The following is a 16,165-nucleotide window of genomic DNA, read 5'->3' as shown; positions in this document are numbered from 1 at the left end:
TTTTTTTACCTAATTTTTCTACTGTCCATCCTCTTTATGTGCAATAAATAAACAAATAAACTAAAGTAAAAGTAGTCAGTGATCATAATATCCACAAACATGACAAATGATTGCTTCTCAAATATTTCTTGTGTCAATATATCATGTCATGCCCCAATTATTATGAAATTTTAGGTATTCGTCAAAAATATATTTTGATATTTGATTGTGTGATTATCACCCATCCTTTTTATACTCGGCTTCAGTTGACGTTTTAGAGAGAGACATTGAAAAATAACACGTGGGGACATCTTTACCGAAACGACGATCGTGGGGGCGAAAGGTCAAGGTTCGTCTGGGAATCCCCAGAGAGTTGTCTCACCTCCAGGTTGGGCTCTGCAGGCGGTGCTGGTGGACATGGAGGAGGGCGTGCTGAACCACATCCTGCAGGGTCCGCTCAGGGAGGTGTTCGACAGCGCACAGTTCCTCACTGACGTTTCGGGTTCAGGGAACAACTGGTGAGAGATTCATACCCCCCCCATACACACACACACACACACACACACACACACACACACACATACACTTTGAGGATGGTCTTTAACTTCATAACCTCATCGACTTCAGATGGACAGATAGTCAGAAGAAGCTTCGAAATAATCCATTCATAATAATCCATTCATGACTCCCCAATTTTGGCTTGATTGCTCCTTTTATGATGTAATGTAATGCAATCTCTGACGTAAACTCATTTAACCAACCATGTATCACAGTGTATTTGAGTATTTTACAATTGAATCTAGTCTGCAGCTGAATTCCTATTAAATCAATAAAATTCAAAGAGGTTGTGTTGCTCTGTACATACTGTACATCGATGATGCAGAGAAGTGTATATTTAATCCAACATGGGTGGAAATTGACACAGAATAGTAGATCAAAATGACATTAATAATAGTTTTATAGATATACAAATATAAATAATAGACAGGGGCCAAGATTATGTTAGATTTTAATGAATGAAAATCAAATTGAAAATTTATTTTATTTGTTTTGCGGGAAGTTCTTGAAAATGGGAAAAAAAATGGGAAAGTCCTTGAATTTAATTTTATCATGCCAGAATGAACCCTGTAAAAAATATACAAATGGGATTGTATGCACATTATGTCCTCCTCAGGGCGGTGGGTCACATGACGTACGGGGCGTCGTACCGGGAGCAGATCGTGGACAAGGTGCGTCGGGCGGCGGAGCACTGCGACTGTCTGCAGTGCTTCTTCCTCATCCACTCCATGGGTGGAGGTGAGACGGGTTCCACTTCCTCTTCCATCCTCTGCAAGTAGCCACGTTGTGTTCACGCTTTAAATTTCCACTAATCGAGTTACTTTTATGATGGAGAATCAGTTTCTTGTGTTTGTGTGTATTTTCTTACTTACTCGTGATTAGAGCTGTCACAATTATCATCGGCCGATTTCTATTATTTGAGCTGATCAAAGTCATTCGATGCCATGTTTACGTTTTCATTCAAATTGAACAGGAATGTTGTAGTTAGGAGTGGACGGTATAAACGGTATCGAAAGTCCACCCGTATGAATTTTCCACACGGTATGGATTTTGACTGTACCGTGCTGACCGGTAGAGCCCTCACAGATCTAAAGGACGGAAGCACCGATTTATCGGCCGAACGCGGTAGACGGGAACAACGTGGGGGGTGCAAGGGCAAAATGAAATAAGTGTGACGATATGTTTCAATGGATGCTATATATGGATTGCTATGGATGCTATATCTACAAGGATTGCAATGAAATATGTTAAACTCAATTATTTTGTCTATGTTATTATATATAAGAACGTACACGAGTAATAACCTGGAGCTGCAACTTTATCACTGGACCAACCGCGCCACTCGGGACCCCAACATCAAATCCTCCATCAGCTTCCAAACTACAAGCGCCAAACAGCCTCCGTACAATTAATAAATAGAAAAAAAAACTTTTAAATAATTCCACGGTTTTCATTTAAGTGTGATATTCCAGAGAAAATGGTTTCTCACGGCTCCGTCACTGCAGTGTATAACTCCGGCACGGGCAGTGGAGCCGGCTCCTCGCTTTCTAGCTACGTAACATCCAGTGTCATTCCGTCACGGAGGACGTCACAAAGTTGAAATATTTTAAACGGCACAAAATGGGGAATAAATAACAACAAATACTTGAAGTCAGATTTTATTTTCACTTTGTGCAGGTTGATTTTATTGTATTTCATCAAAAAGGGTTTTTTGGGGAAGGAAGTTACTTGAGAAAAGGTTTTGTATTTTCTTTCTATTTTGCAGTTTTGCACAATAAACGTTCTTGAAATACCTCTGTACTATGTGAAATATGTCCTAGTTATACAGCTGAGAGTACAGTGATAGCTGCCATATGAGTGCTTTACCCCTTCAGAAGCATTTATATTGAAGTTTTAAGAAAAATGAATATACTGTGATAAATACCGTTACCGTCCATGCTTCAATTTATACCGTGATATAAATTTTAGGCCATACGGCTCAGCCCTTGTTGCAGTTAACAGATTGTGGGTTGGTGCATTTCCATAAGTTGAGTTGAGGAAAATGAACTGTCCATCTAAATTTTCATGTTCTGATATTCAATGCCAAAAAATATCTCTTCTTCATAAGGTGGATTGCATTTATAAACTAATAGTACAGTACCATACAATTAACAAAAAACATGTTTTTGACACTTAATCATCAACTAAAGCCCGACATATGGTATAGTTTATTGATTAAACCTTTTTTGCTTTTCCTGCCTCCATGGCTTCATGGGTTGTGAGACGGATTCCTCAATTCTTTGACGTTTCTGACATTTTATTTTTTTAAATTTATTTTTATTTATTTTTGAACCTTCAACAAAGGGTTTAATCTCCTCTTGTTCCCCTCCTGTCGCTGCAGGAACGGGTTCTGGTCTGGGGACCCGGGTCCTGAAGCTCCTGGAGGAGGAGTTTCCCGACGTGTGCCGCATCGTCACCTCCGTCTACCCCTCGGCCGAGGACGACGTCGTCACCTCGCCGTACAACAGCGTCCTGGCCATGAGGGAGCTGACGGAGCACGCTCACTGCGTCCTGCCCGTCGAGAACCAGGTTCCAAATGGCTGCACGTCATTACACGACCCCTTAATAAATAAATGAATATATTGACTCTGAATATTTATTGACCAAATATCATGCATTCCATGTTGGCGGGCGACCGACCGCGTCCAATTCCATTCCACGATTTGTTTTTTTAATTTAACGCCCAGCTGGTTGGATTATCCCTGCATCACAGATGTATTATTATTTTATTTTATTTTATTATTTTTTTCTGAGTTATTTTGCAAAGAATTAAAAAAATATATACATATTCCAAAAAACTATATTTAAAATGGCATTATCCATCAGTTTGTAGAATCCACTTGAAATGAACGTCCAATCCATCAGACCATCTGTGTCGGGTGAATTACACTACGAGTCCCAAAATTCATGGTGGGAATATGTTTTGTTATTTTATGTAACGTTCGTCCATATCTTCGGTTTACTGACCACAACAAGCTACGCCACTTTACCAAATTCACCGCAGCTGCCTTTCACTCTGCCTTCTTGCCAGGACCCATTCGGGTGGAGGATTACAACTCTCTGTTCAGAAAGTCACATTCAATCCATTTAAGTGAATGGCCATACCTGAGCAACATCTGCACATATTACCATGATCTGATATCTGGCTTCACCGTTTCCATACCGCTCCTTTACTTGTGTCTGTAGTCGCTGGTGGACATCGTGAACAAGATCCATCAGATGTCAAACTCTGGACGTCTGGGCTCCGTGCCGAAGGGCGGCTGCTCCGTCAGCTCCGGTCTGGGCGGATGCAGCGGAGCCGAGAAGCCGTTCGATGCCATGAACAACATCGTGGCCAACCTGCTGCTCAGCATCACCAGGTGACATACCGCAAAACCTCAAGTCCACTTCCACAAAAAAAACAAGGGAATGGTTCATTTAAATGACAACATATATTACCAGATTAAAAATGACATTATACATAATGTGTACTTGCTTGAAAAACAAATGAGGAAAATCTCCTCTTTTTTCTCCTCTTTCCTCTATTTTAATCCAGTATTTACAAAAATAAAGTCCCACAATGCAAATGTGAAATATTGTAATTAATTAATTTATTATTATTATTATTATTATTATTAATAATAATAATAATAATAATAATAATAACAACAATAATAATTATTATTATTATGATTAATTCAATAGGACATGGTCCTTAGTTAAACTACTATTTCAAGTATTTCAAGCTGAGACACTGGTTTAACCTTGGAGTAGAACTCTATAACAGTCAGAGATCTCACACAGTGTTGTTAATGAAGTAAGGAGTGAAATCTTTTGGAAGATAAAGTGTTTTACCTCCAATTAGAAATTCATCTTCACTGTTTATTTTTACGAGGTTATTTACAATTGTTATTATTCAGCCACTGTCAGACTCCCTGGTGATGACTTTAATAACCTTTCCACTGAGTTTCCCATGTTCATAAGTAAATCTTTATTTATAAAGCACATGTTAACAATTTATAAAAACACCGTCACCATTACTAAGTACTTTACAACATTTTAGTGCTTATAGAGCTTATTGTGCATAATCACCTGGTGTCAAGAAATTGCACTGCACATATGTGTGACCATATGTATATGTATGTGACAAATAACCTCTTGAACTTGAACTTGAAACTACAAGCAGCCAGGTAGAATAAAAGAAACACAATTAAAGAATTTTGAAATAAAATAGAGTAAAATATCTCTGACTCCTCCTGGTGCTATGCTGAAGTGTCCTTGAGCAAGCACTGAACGCCTAGCTTCTCCTGATGGGATGGCATGGCATGGCTGCATCGCTGTAGGAATAAGCTCTAAGCTGCTTAGGACAAAGCATCTGCTAAACGATGTCATGTAAAACCACAAAAACAATATGCATACATAGCAATGTTAAAATACAGTGTAGAATGAGTCTTGACCACCTTCGTCCTGTGACACCGTTCTGCAGCTCCGCCCGGTTCGAGGGCTCCCTGAACATGGACCTGAATGAGATCGCCATGAACCTGGTTCCCTTCCCCCGGCTGCACTACCTGGTTCCCAGCCTCACGCCGCTCTACACGCTGGCCGACGTCAGCGGCCCCACCCGGAGGTCTGAGCAGATATTATTATTATTATTATTATTATTATTATTATTATTATTGTTGTTGTTATTATTATTACAGTTATTATTATTATTATTATTATTATTATTATTATTATTATTATTATTATTGCAGCTAGTTTTATCTCCAGACGGCATTAATATCAGAGCGGCTCTCATGCAGTGATGACTTCATGCCTTAAACACTTTGCTGCCTTCCCTGCGAGGACCTCGCTGATACATCAGAACACACCTTGTGAAACGGCGAATTACATTAAACAACTATCTTGAAAAACAAGGACGTGCTCGACGACATGCACACTAATAATCTGAAATAATAGTCACTTTAAGTCGATGATCCCATCACGTAGGAGGAGGTGTGAGCAGGATCTCAACATACGATTCTAGATCGCTGTATTCATTTCATTACATTACATTACATTACATTACATTTCATTTAGCAGACGCTTTTATCCAAAGCGACTTACAATTGTTCAAACACCGACGGACGCCGCCATCAGGAGCAATGAGGGGTTAAGTGTCTTGCTCAAGGACACTACAGCATGCTAGCAGGAGGAGCCTGGGATCTAACCAGCAACCTTTAGATCACTAGACCACCAGCTCTACCGCCTGAGCTACTATTCCACGGAACAATTTGAGTCCGATAAATAGAAAGAAAGCAAAAAGTAAATATTTCTATTAGTTTGCGTCAACGGCGGTTTTTATTTTCAGCGGAAACTGGACTCACGACTTCCAAACAAAGTATCGTTAGTACAAGTTTTAAATCAAACAATCGATTCAGGAATGGAGTTGTGTTGTGTGTATTGAATTGTATAAATGTGTTTCAGAACGTCTGAGTCATGCAGAATGCAGCTTTGATCTGTCGTCAGCTTTGAAAACGCTGCAGCGCCAACGTCCGTGTCCTTTCTGTGGTTGTCGCCGGTAGGAAACCAGGTTTTTAAATGTGTTGCAGACTGGACCAGATGTTCAGCGACGCCTTCAGTAAAGACCACCAGCTGATCCGCACCGACCCCAAGCACGGCCTCTACCTGGCGTGCGCGCTCCTGCTGCGCGGCGACGTGCACGTGTCCGACCTGCGCAGGAACATCGAGAGGTTCGAGCCCCCGAAACCCTGAACGCACGCCGGTGACAGTGTTTAAACGTGGAGGATATATTTAGATCTACACCGCAGCCGTAGCAACCACACCCTCACTCAACGCTGAGCGTTTCTTCAAACAAAACCAATAAAAACTCTGTGTTTTTATTGCAGATGTTTTTATTTATTTTATTTTATTTTTTTCATTTTTTTTCATTTCATTTTATTTTATTTTCCAATGTTTATATAAAACCAAAAGTACCCGCGTCACAGGGTGGGGCTGAGTGGTATTTTCAGCAACAAACTTCAGACATGTTTTGGGGGCCTCAGAGACCTGTATGAACTTGTTGAAAAAGGAGCATCATAGGTCCCCTTTAAAATAACACACACACACACACACACACACACACACACACACACACACACACACACACACACACACACACACACACACACACACGCGCGCGCGCTCCAGACCCACAGACCGCCTCTGGTCCTGGGTCTCAGATAGAACCTCCATTCAGCCTCCATCCATGACTGCTCCATTCAGCTCCACCTGGTTGGGTTTGAAACAGAGGTTGGTATCAGAGTGCACGTCGCCACGGAGCGAAGATAAAAATAAAAAATACATCCCACATCAGAGACGCCTCGCGGTCACTGGGATTGCGTCCCAACGGCGTCGGGCTCTTGTAGTGACGTGACGTTCGACCCCAAAATGCAGAGACAGCTCCACCTCCACCTCCAAACTCCACCTCTGTAGATCTCTGGGAGTGTAGTCAGCCTAGTCGGAAACAAAGACCTAATTGAGAAAAATGTTAGGCACGCATGTCTAATGTTTTTTTTTTTCTTCTTTAAATCCAGCTGTAGGATATATTTTATCTTCAAATCTTGTATTGTCTTCAAGAAGTTTTCAAAATCCCAAGTTTTGTTTAAAATATCGTTTTCTACTCTTACACGTTTGTGTATCATTAAATGTAGGTGCCTATCGTGTGAGCTCTGAAAATTGATATCGACACTGTTGTCATCATTTGTCTGACAGTGAAAGTACATTTATATATCATTTGAGTGCGTTTATGTATCATTTAAGTACATTTATGTATCATTTTAGTACAATTATATATCATTTAAGTATGTTTATATATCATTGAAGTACCTTTATTTATTATTTAAGTCCCTTTATATATCATTTAAGTACCTTTGTTTATTATTTAAGTGCGTTTATATATCTTTTAAGTACCTTTATTCTGAACGCAGTGGGTGACCGGGTTCTCCGTCGCAGGCTGAGGCCCTCGCTGCCCTTCGTGTCCTGGAACCAGGAGGGCTGGAAGACCAGTCTGTGCTCGGTGCCTCCGGTGGGACACGCCCAGTCGCTGCTGGCGCTGGCCAACAACACCTGCATCAAGCCCACGTTCCTGGAGCTGCGGGAGCGCTTCTCCAGGCTCTACCGGAAGAAGGTCCGTGGTGTTACTGTAGCTGCTGCTGCTGCCTCTGCTAGCGCTGGAAAATATTAGAATAATAATAGTAGAATAGAATAATAGAAATAATAGAATAATAATAGAATAGAAAATAATATTGTAAATATAGAATGAATAGAATAATATAATATTAATGGAATAAAATAGAATAATGGAAATAATAGAACAATAATAGTAGAACAGAATAGAATAATATAAATAATATAATTATAAAAGTAGAACAGAATAGAATAATAGAATAATAATAGTAGAACAGAATCAAATCATGTAAATAATATAAAAGCGGTTGTCGTGCTCCAGGACGCCGGGTCTTCAAGAGTTATTTCAAGGTCGGTGGAGTCTGAATATGCAGCTGTTTTCCTGTGTTCTCGAAATGAGTATCGGGCAGGAAAGGAGATATGAATACAAAAATGCAAAAGGCGAAACAAATTTTTTTTGCCAAGAAGTGAAGACGTCTCAGTGAAGATATTCGGTTTGACTACGAGTTGGACTGGACACTTTAAAGACGAGTCTTGGACCAGACTTGATTGAGTCTTCGCCGACAACTTATTTTAACAAGAAACTTTACTCTAATTTGAAGGTTTATTCACCTCTGTTGAGCCACATCTCAACATGTGTGGCTCCAGGCTGTAGTTTTGTTTTAAAGGTAAGTATTGTTTTCAAAACACCTATTTCTGTGACAATATGAACATTATTGATAAATTGATGAACGTTTTATTGAGATAAATTAAATATCATTATCGAAACGGTTGAAAAGATGACTTATCGCATATAGATCTCATTCAGCCTTACCTTCCTGACTTAATGTTATTATTTTCTATAGATGACTCTCTATCTAAATGCAGTAACAGCACAACGGCTGGAAGGAAGCAATACACCAGGGAGAGTTTGCCCAAAAGATATTTGAAGTGAGTTTCCTGTGTGTGAACATGACAATACTGATTTGACACGGGTTCATTTGTTTGTCTTTTAGGCTCATTTGCACCACTACCTCCACGTGGAGGGGATGGAGCAGAGCCTGTTCAGCGAGGCGCTGGGCTCGCTCTCCTCTCTGATCCAGGAGTACGAGCAGCTGGACGCCACCAGGACCCGGGTCCAACCCGACGCTCCCAGGCTGAAGATCGCAGCTTGAAGCTCGGCCGTGTCGGGCTCTGTATAAATACTGTACGTACAAAGTTCTGAGAACAGATGCATGTTTTGTGTATATATTTACATATTTATATTATGATTAAATTAAACATTTCCACTCCAGATTGTGTCTAAATCATGATCATTTCTGACATTGGAACAACGCCTAACGACATTGGAATCCCACTAACTGTAAATGACGAAAAAAAAAAGTTTGCCTCTGGGGGTTAATAAAGTACTACCTTAAGCCACCTTCCCACTTAAATGTCGCTGTTAATCTACTGGCATTGTTCCGTATTGGTGCAACGTGGGAACAGGAGTGGTTTGGGTGTTCCCTAAAAGTTGTTCCATGGATCTCCTCACTCTCGACCGAGAATCATTCATGGGAAAATGCCGGTACAACTGTGAATGGAAGTGTGTGTGTGAATGAAAGCAGTAACACTCAGGGACAAGTATGTAAAGTAGGGGTGGAGCACAATACAAAGCACAAATAGTGTTTTTTTTTTTTTTACAAATATTTATTTCGTACAAATATTTCAAAAACGTTGTTTTCGGGAAAAAAAAGTCCGATCAGAACCGTGGAGCTTATGGCTGCAGAGACGAGAAACGGATACACGCTCTGTCCCTACGGAGACAGTTCTTTATATTCTCAAATTTTATTATTTTTATTCTTAAAAATGCCACTCAGACCCTAGACGTGTCTTTTAGAGTGTGGGGTGTGGTGCGGGAACATCGGCACAAACGCTTCGCTTGCCCGCCGGCATCGATCAGTGTGACCGTCAACCTGTAGGACAGGTCCCCGCTCCGTCAGCGGAGGGAAGAGTCTGTCCGGTAGGGGCGGGGAGGTGGAAACCCAAGCGCTGGTCTCTGAGAGCCAGGAAAAAAACCAAACGGATTCCGATTGTACGACCGTTGCCAACAGATGTCCAAACGATCCCATCTACACTGCAACCTACTAACCTTAACCCATTACGTACTGTATCCGTAACAGTCATCTCTGTGGGAACAGACTCCATACGGAACCTTTCCGTAAAGGAGGCCAATGTGGGAATGACTACTTACTGCCTTTGCCGGATATTTTTTAATCCAGCGATGTTGCTGATTCCATGTGGGAAAGGAGCTTTATATTGATGTGTCAGACAATAATGTTGCCCCGAGGAGCCAAATTTGGGCCATTTTGTGCGGTCTGGTTGCCTCAAGCTGATTCATGGTTGCCAAATTGACAAAACTTTGTGTTGGGCCCTTTTTCTTAATTAACCCTGTAAAGCCCAAATAAAGTAAGTGAGCTCAGAGGAAAGTTGGAAAATGTGAGTTTGGGATCAAATTCTACGAATATATTATCCGTCCGTTGGGATTATAAGGATAAACAATTGAGACCCATTGAGAATGTAAATATAGATATAGTAAAATATAGAATAAAATGTACAGAGAGCTCAGTGTGAGTGTTGTACTATTACACCGGGGGGGCTCTACAGGGCAGCAAACAAGTTGCACTCATCTTTCAAACCTCAAAAACAAAGTTCAACCTTGCATTTCGTACATGCTTTTTGAGGTTGTTTTCCCTGAAATTGTCATAGTTCCCAGATACCATTAGTCGTGCCCCCATCATTTCCTGCTATAGCAACTAATACATCGGCCACAATCAGTGTTTTGTAGTTGTTGTTTTTTATTGCACACATATACCCTGAAGACAGTTCATGAAGCTTGTTCTGTAATATCGAAGAAGTGCGATACTCTCTTTTCCTTTTTGTTTTATCGTCCCAGCCCGTCCTTCATGAAATGAGGTTTCATTGTTTCTGAGTTTAAATCCCCTTTGGGTTGATCAAAAGGGAAATCAAGTCATCTTTGGCTCTTTTTTTTTTTTTTTATCAGACTCTGGTGTTTCGGGAATACCCTGATCGCGATTCCCTACTTTGATCCGGTATCCGGTGCCGGCGTCGCTGCATCCCCATCTGGTTGGCCTGTGTATCAGATCTCCTCAGAGGAAGCGCAGGTCGGCGAACATGTCGCCCGGATCGCTGCATTTCTTCTGGCAGACGCAGGATATTATCCACTGCATCTTCCACTTGGTGCTGGAGCCTCCTTTGCAGCTGAAGTCCACGGTGATCATGCGCGACTTGTTGGGGACGCAGCAGCGCTGGTCCGTGCACAGGCCACAGTACGTGGGCCTGAACTTCTTGGTGCTGGTGCAGCCCGACAGGGTTAGCTTCTCTGCTTTCTTGGCCTGGAACTTCTGCCGACACGTCTTTCCCTTCGGTACCTGGAGGCGGGAAATAGTTTCACGTCTTAACAAAACGTCTTCCAACGTCACAATCCCCAAGACGCATCATCTGCTGTGTCCCGATCCACCTAGACCAGTGACTCTAGACTGGTGGGTCGTGCGTCCATGTAGAGTAGACCATGGCTGAATGGGTCCACTTCCTCTCCATGACCTTGTATCATCATGTGTCAAATTGAATCAAAGCTAACGTCATCGGATTGTCACCTGCTTCATCAACCTTTGCACAGCAAAGTCGACGTTGCACTGTTTTTAACATGCGCAAAAGCACCGTGGATTACCGCGCTATTCACATTGTGAAACTAATTGGAATGATTCAAATCTTAAATGGTGCTTGAGTTGTGACCTATTGACAAAGCACAAACCTGGATCCTGCGGTGAGACCGGTGAGAATCGCCGCTCAGATACAATATCAGTAAAAAGGGCGTTCAGAAAACTGTTCAATTTGTCGCAGGCCTCAAGCGGGTGGGGTTAGAATCAGCATTTTCACCTTCACGGCCTTCATGATGCTCTTCTCGCATGGCTGCAGCAGACATAGGCGTCGGCCCTTCCTCATCTCACATTTGCTGTTGTCGTTGTTGACGCGCACGGAGATGCCCAGGCCGCAGGTCTTGGAGCAGGGGCTCCAGGCCGTGGTCTGGATCAGGCAGTTCTTCTTCCAGGCTAAAGGAGGATCCCTGTAAGCTTTCAGTATTACAGTTAAAAGGCACCGTGTCAACACCACCCCGGACACAGACCTGCTAGCTCCGTACGCCGCCAGGCACGAGCGACCTCCTGCCGAAAAACCTCAACTTCTCGGCGCTCGGTTGCGTCGGGCACAGACGGCGTTTAGTGTATTTGTCGCAGTAGTTCTGGGAAATGTTTCCAGCTTATTTTGAAAAGATATACCAATCTAAAAGGGGTCACGGTGTCGAAACCAGTCTCAGAGTGGCTGCAATTAGAATGTGTGGACTACTTTGATTTGGCCGTGTTTTCTATTTGCAGATGGAGACTGAATACAGCGGCGGTTGTTCTCTCTGTCACAAGAAACCGCGGCTTGACCCGCTTCGCTCGCCAAGCAAAACACCCCCGCGCTCAGAGAGCCGCCTCAAAGCGGTGTACGAGACGCGACCCCGCCCATTCCCCCGGTTTATGACTGGAACCATCCATTCTCACACATCCTGTGCGGGGCTGGGCGATCACAGGCGGAAACGCCCTGCCAAAGTAATGACACGCCGGCCCCGCCTCACCCCCACCTTACTCCGCCACTCGACTGGAATGCCGGGGTCCGGACAAGCTGGCAATTCTCCGCTTGGTTTTCTCTACAAACACACACCTGGCATGGCCACGTAGGTTGTGTCCTGCTGGTGCTTGCCGGGCTTGCGGGCGCTGCGGAGGCCGGCTGGAGTGCCGCCCATCAGCGGGGCGGGCCCCAGGAGGCCGGCGGGCTTCTGGACGAAGGCGGGGGTGCAGCCGATGGCTCCGGCGATGCACGTGCATTTGTAGAGGGGGCTCGGCTGGAAGCCCTCTCCGTTCTCATAGTGGGCTCCATTCAGGTCGCAGCCCACCGCCATCAGGTCTGGGAGGGCGAGGGGGGAGAAGGAGCTGGATTCAGGGTGCGAGTCGCCCCTTACAGTAGCCGCACGTAATCTGTGTTTCATGGGTATGAATCTCGTTCGTTCTCCTCGCGGTACGTTTTAAACTCTCGCGGTCGAAGAGGTTTTGAGCGGTTAATACCATCAGTGTGTGTGTGTGTGTGTGTGTGTGTGTGTGTGCCCATAAACTTTGGTATTTATTATTACAAAGCGACGGAGTACTGTTTGTTTACTCTAACGTCAAGAAAGGCTCAGCGGTTGGTTCAATGCCAACCGTAGGTAGAAAGACTCGATTCAGAAGTGTCTGTCGTTGACAGACAGAACCTGAAGCTGAGCTGGATGCCGTCCAGCGACCCATTAACTCTTTGTGGATCCGCTGTGCAGCCTTACTCCGGTGTTCAGGAGACCGTTTTGTGGTCGTTTCAAATATGTACTCAGCTCGGCGGGAACTTCCTCATTGACTCCTCATGGGTTTTCTTTTTTTTTTGTTGTTTCTAATGAGAGCATTTTACTTCTCTCTCGTCTCATAGACAAATATGATTCCATATTCAGTTCAGTAATAATATTCCGACACATTGGTTTGTCTGAAAGTAACCCGTCTGCCTGTTTTCACATTTCACGATAGTACAACAGATTGAAACGATTTGTCAAACACGTAACGAGTCAGTGAAAGCCCTGCACAGGATGCCTAGACTGTAACTAAAATGCATAAAACGCATTAATTAGGTAGTTTTTGTAAAGTGTACTGTTTAAAAACACTGTGCTGCCTCGTCTTATCATTCGTCTGATCACAGTGTTTCCTCAAACTCATCGTCGTCCGGTCTCCCGCCCCTTCCCAAGCCGCGGTTGACCCGAAACACATCCCCACGTTCAACGCTCACGCTTCCCCACCCGCCGCTCCCGCCGACGCTTGACGGCGGTCACTCACAAGCGCAGACTCCGACCTCGTAGCGGGGCCGGTCGGCGGAGAAGTCGCAGTACATGCCCTTGTGCGGGTCGCAGACGTCCCTCTCGTTGCACGGCTCCGCCGCCTGCCGGGCGCAGCTCTTGCAGCAGCCGCAGCCGTCCAGCACGGAGCTGACCCCCGGGGCGCACTGGGGCCTGGCCCGGCAGCGGCAGGGCCACTGGCAGAACTGGCGCCGCTCCGCCGCCGTCGACGCTCCGTTCCGGGGGGCCGATAAGGGGCCGCGGCTCTGCGCCCTGCTCAAACACTGGGAGAGGGGGAGGGGGGGGGGGGCAGTTTAGGGCGGGTTCTGGAGGGCGGAGCTATTTTATTAATTTATTTATTTTCAGGTGTATCGCTTGGAAAGCGGAAGATTTTAAGAGATTTGATATCAAAGTGCAACTTCAAATGGCTTGAAGTTGACTAATACAGTCAATTTAAGAAAAGTTTTAACGGCATCAACATTCAAGATTAGTCAAGATGGCACCACTATAAAAGAGGCCAAATTCATGAATCAGTTTTAACCTTCGACGCCTTCAAATGTTGAACCCAGCGTTATAAGCAGCCGAGCACAGTGTTTTATGTTAAGCTGAACAAAGCAATATCCACAGAGAAGGAAGATGAGAGAAAATAAACAACAATAAGATTATTTAGAAAGTCAGTAACTTCACTTCCAACCCCAATACAACAACACATCAGTTTAAATTGAAATACATTGAGTCAAGCTGATGCGATAAATCAAATGATTCAACCGCAACTAATCTTACGAGTGTAATTTAATTAAGGGTTCGATTAACTCACCCATCAAATCCATCAACAGCATTTTCCCACGTTACTTGTATTGTAGATATAGGCATATGTACCAAACAAAGTTTATCTTGTTAAAACTACGAGGCCAAAATCCGTCCCGGACACGGCAGCGTAAAAGCGGCGACGGCGGTTCCCTGGAACACTCCTGTCCCTCGCACATGGACATTGAAGCCGGTGTGCGCGCTGCCATCTGCCATGCGTTCTCCTCGCTGCCGGGGAGGGTCACCGAAGGTCGCGACGGCAATCTGAAGCCCGGCCGCCAAGTTGACAGAATGAGCTCATTTCATGGTGTGAAAACAGAAACACGGAGACCCGCTGCTCCTCCACCCCTCAGCGCCCCCCAGCCGCTCACGACACACCAGGCTTTTCAAACCAGCCGGGGAGCATTTATGAACGGGTTTTTATACGACATACTGTGTGTTTGTATCAGTATTAGCACTGGAGTAAAACATCATATTAGTCTAAAACCTAACGGGGTCTGTGTGTAGATAACGTCGTCAAAACAAAGTGGAAGGAAGAAAAACTTGACGTGTATTACAATACTATGATGACAGGTATTATCCAATGAACTAATAACTAATCATTAAAGATGGATTGGGTAATTTGATCATTGAGCGTAAAACCCTTTAACCTAATACAGTATAAAACTCACGACTGCACTCCGTTGCGCTGCATGGCCGGGCTGTGTGGTCCGTAGCTCTAGACGTTTACGTGTGTTGCCGTGGTTACTAACATTTATTTATATATATGATATGAGTTTATCTCCCAGGCTGAACGGGATGGAGTCACCGACGTACAAGTCCCCCCTGTTATGAATAGCGGACGCCGTCGGACGGGCCCTGCGTCCCGCCGCCGTGTTTCCCTCCAAGGGAACGAGGGGTGTCACCGGCGGGCGGGTCGTCCCCCGACCCCCCCACCCCCCCCTCCCCCCGAATCCCGGATCCACCCCCCGAAAAAGGGGGTTTCTTACCTGTTGAGCCAGGACGAGCAGGACGGTCGGGTAGAGCAGCGACAGCATCTCCGCAGCGTCCGCAGTCTTGTTTGAGCTCCGAGCGGGGACTGGCAGCGAGAGGGAGAGGGTGAGGGAGGGAGGAATGGAGGGAGGGAGGGAGGGAGGGAGGGGTGGACGCTGGAGAGAGGGGGAGAGGGAGAGCGTTGACCCGCTGGAGACGGCGGCACAAAGCCCCCCTCTGTCTCCCCTCAAACTCCCAAACACACCTCCCGCCGCTCGCCGATCCATAGGAGAAATATTTGTCTTCATAACTGCCGTCGCGCGCCGAGGCCTTCGAGAGCCACCGGGTGTTTACTCAGAGCGAACGAGGCGCTCGGCCGAGCTCGCGCCGGATCCGTTCACCGCCGTCGCCCCGGCGGCCGAGTCCCCCCGGCCCTTCGCCGTCCTGCCGCCCCGTACGGCCGCGGGTTCGACAGAACCTCCTCCTGTTGCTTTCCCTCTCTGCTGGTCAACACAGGAACTTGATTCATGTGCGAACTCTCCACGTAGAAGCAGGCGCGGTGCGGCCTGTTTGTTCGGAGGGCGTGGCTCTGCTCGGTGTGGTCCTTCATGTGGACGGCGACGTGTTTGAGCTCACATTCCTCCCTTGTTGACACTGAGTGGAGGGAGCGCTCAGCTCGGGAGAGCCTGGAGGTGGAACTCCACGGAGCTTTTAAATGGAACAAATTAGCTTGGT

At 45.0% G+C, this 16,165-nt stretch overlaps 2 protein-coding genes across 2 annotated transcripts in view; one reads left to right on the top strand and one right to left on the bottom strand.

Moving 5' to 3' along the window:
• The window catches only part of tube1 (tubulin, epsilon 1), an 11,774-nt gene extending 2,845 nt beyond the window's left edge, over positions 1–8,929 (top strand). The window contains exons 5-12 of the mRNA XM_080020524.1: positions 382–497; positions 1,154–1,275; positions 2,918–3,105; positions 3,763–3,935; positions 5,042–5,182; positions 6,147–6,287; positions 7,549–7,723; positions 8,718–8,929. Coding sequence (XP_079876650.1) covers positions 382–497; positions 1,154–1,275; positions 2,918–3,105; positions 3,763–3,935; positions 5,042–5,182; positions 6,147–6,287; positions 7,549–7,723; positions 8,718–8,876 — 1,215 coding nt within the window. The 3' untranslated portion in view covers positions 8,877–8,929. The remainder of the gene's footprint in view (positions 1–381; positions 498–1,153; positions 1,276–2,917; positions 3,106–3,762; positions 3,936–5,041; positions 5,183–6,146; positions 6,288–7,548; positions 7,724–8,717) is intronic.
• Positions 8,930–10,560: 1,631 nt separating this feature from the next.
• ccn6 (cellular communication network factor 6) lies at positions 10,561–15,526 on the bottom strand. The gene is made up of 5 exons (XM_080021689.1): positions 15,448–15,526; positions 13,653–13,935; positions 12,466–12,708; positions 11,641–11,834; positions 10,561–11,132 (listed from the first exon to the last, which is right to left on the bottom strand). The coding sequence occupies exons 1-5, from the start codon at positions 15,493–15,495 to the stop codon at positions 10,851–10,853; spliced, it is 1,050 nt and encodes a 349-aa protein (XP_079877815.1). The 5' UTR covers positions 15,496–15,526; the 3' UTR covers positions 10,561–10,850.
• Between the last annotated feature and the right edge of the window lie 639 nt (positions 15,527–16,165).

This window comes from Zeus faber, assembly GCF_960531495.2.
Source record: "Zeus faber genome assembly, chromosome: 2".
In the NCBI taxonomy this organism is placed as follows: domain Eukaryota; kingdom Metazoa; phylum Chordata; class Actinopteri; order Zeiformes; family Zeidae; genus Zeus; species Zeus faber.
Note: the sequence above shows the minus strand (reverse complement) of the source record. Positions and strands in the feature narration are given on the sequence as shown.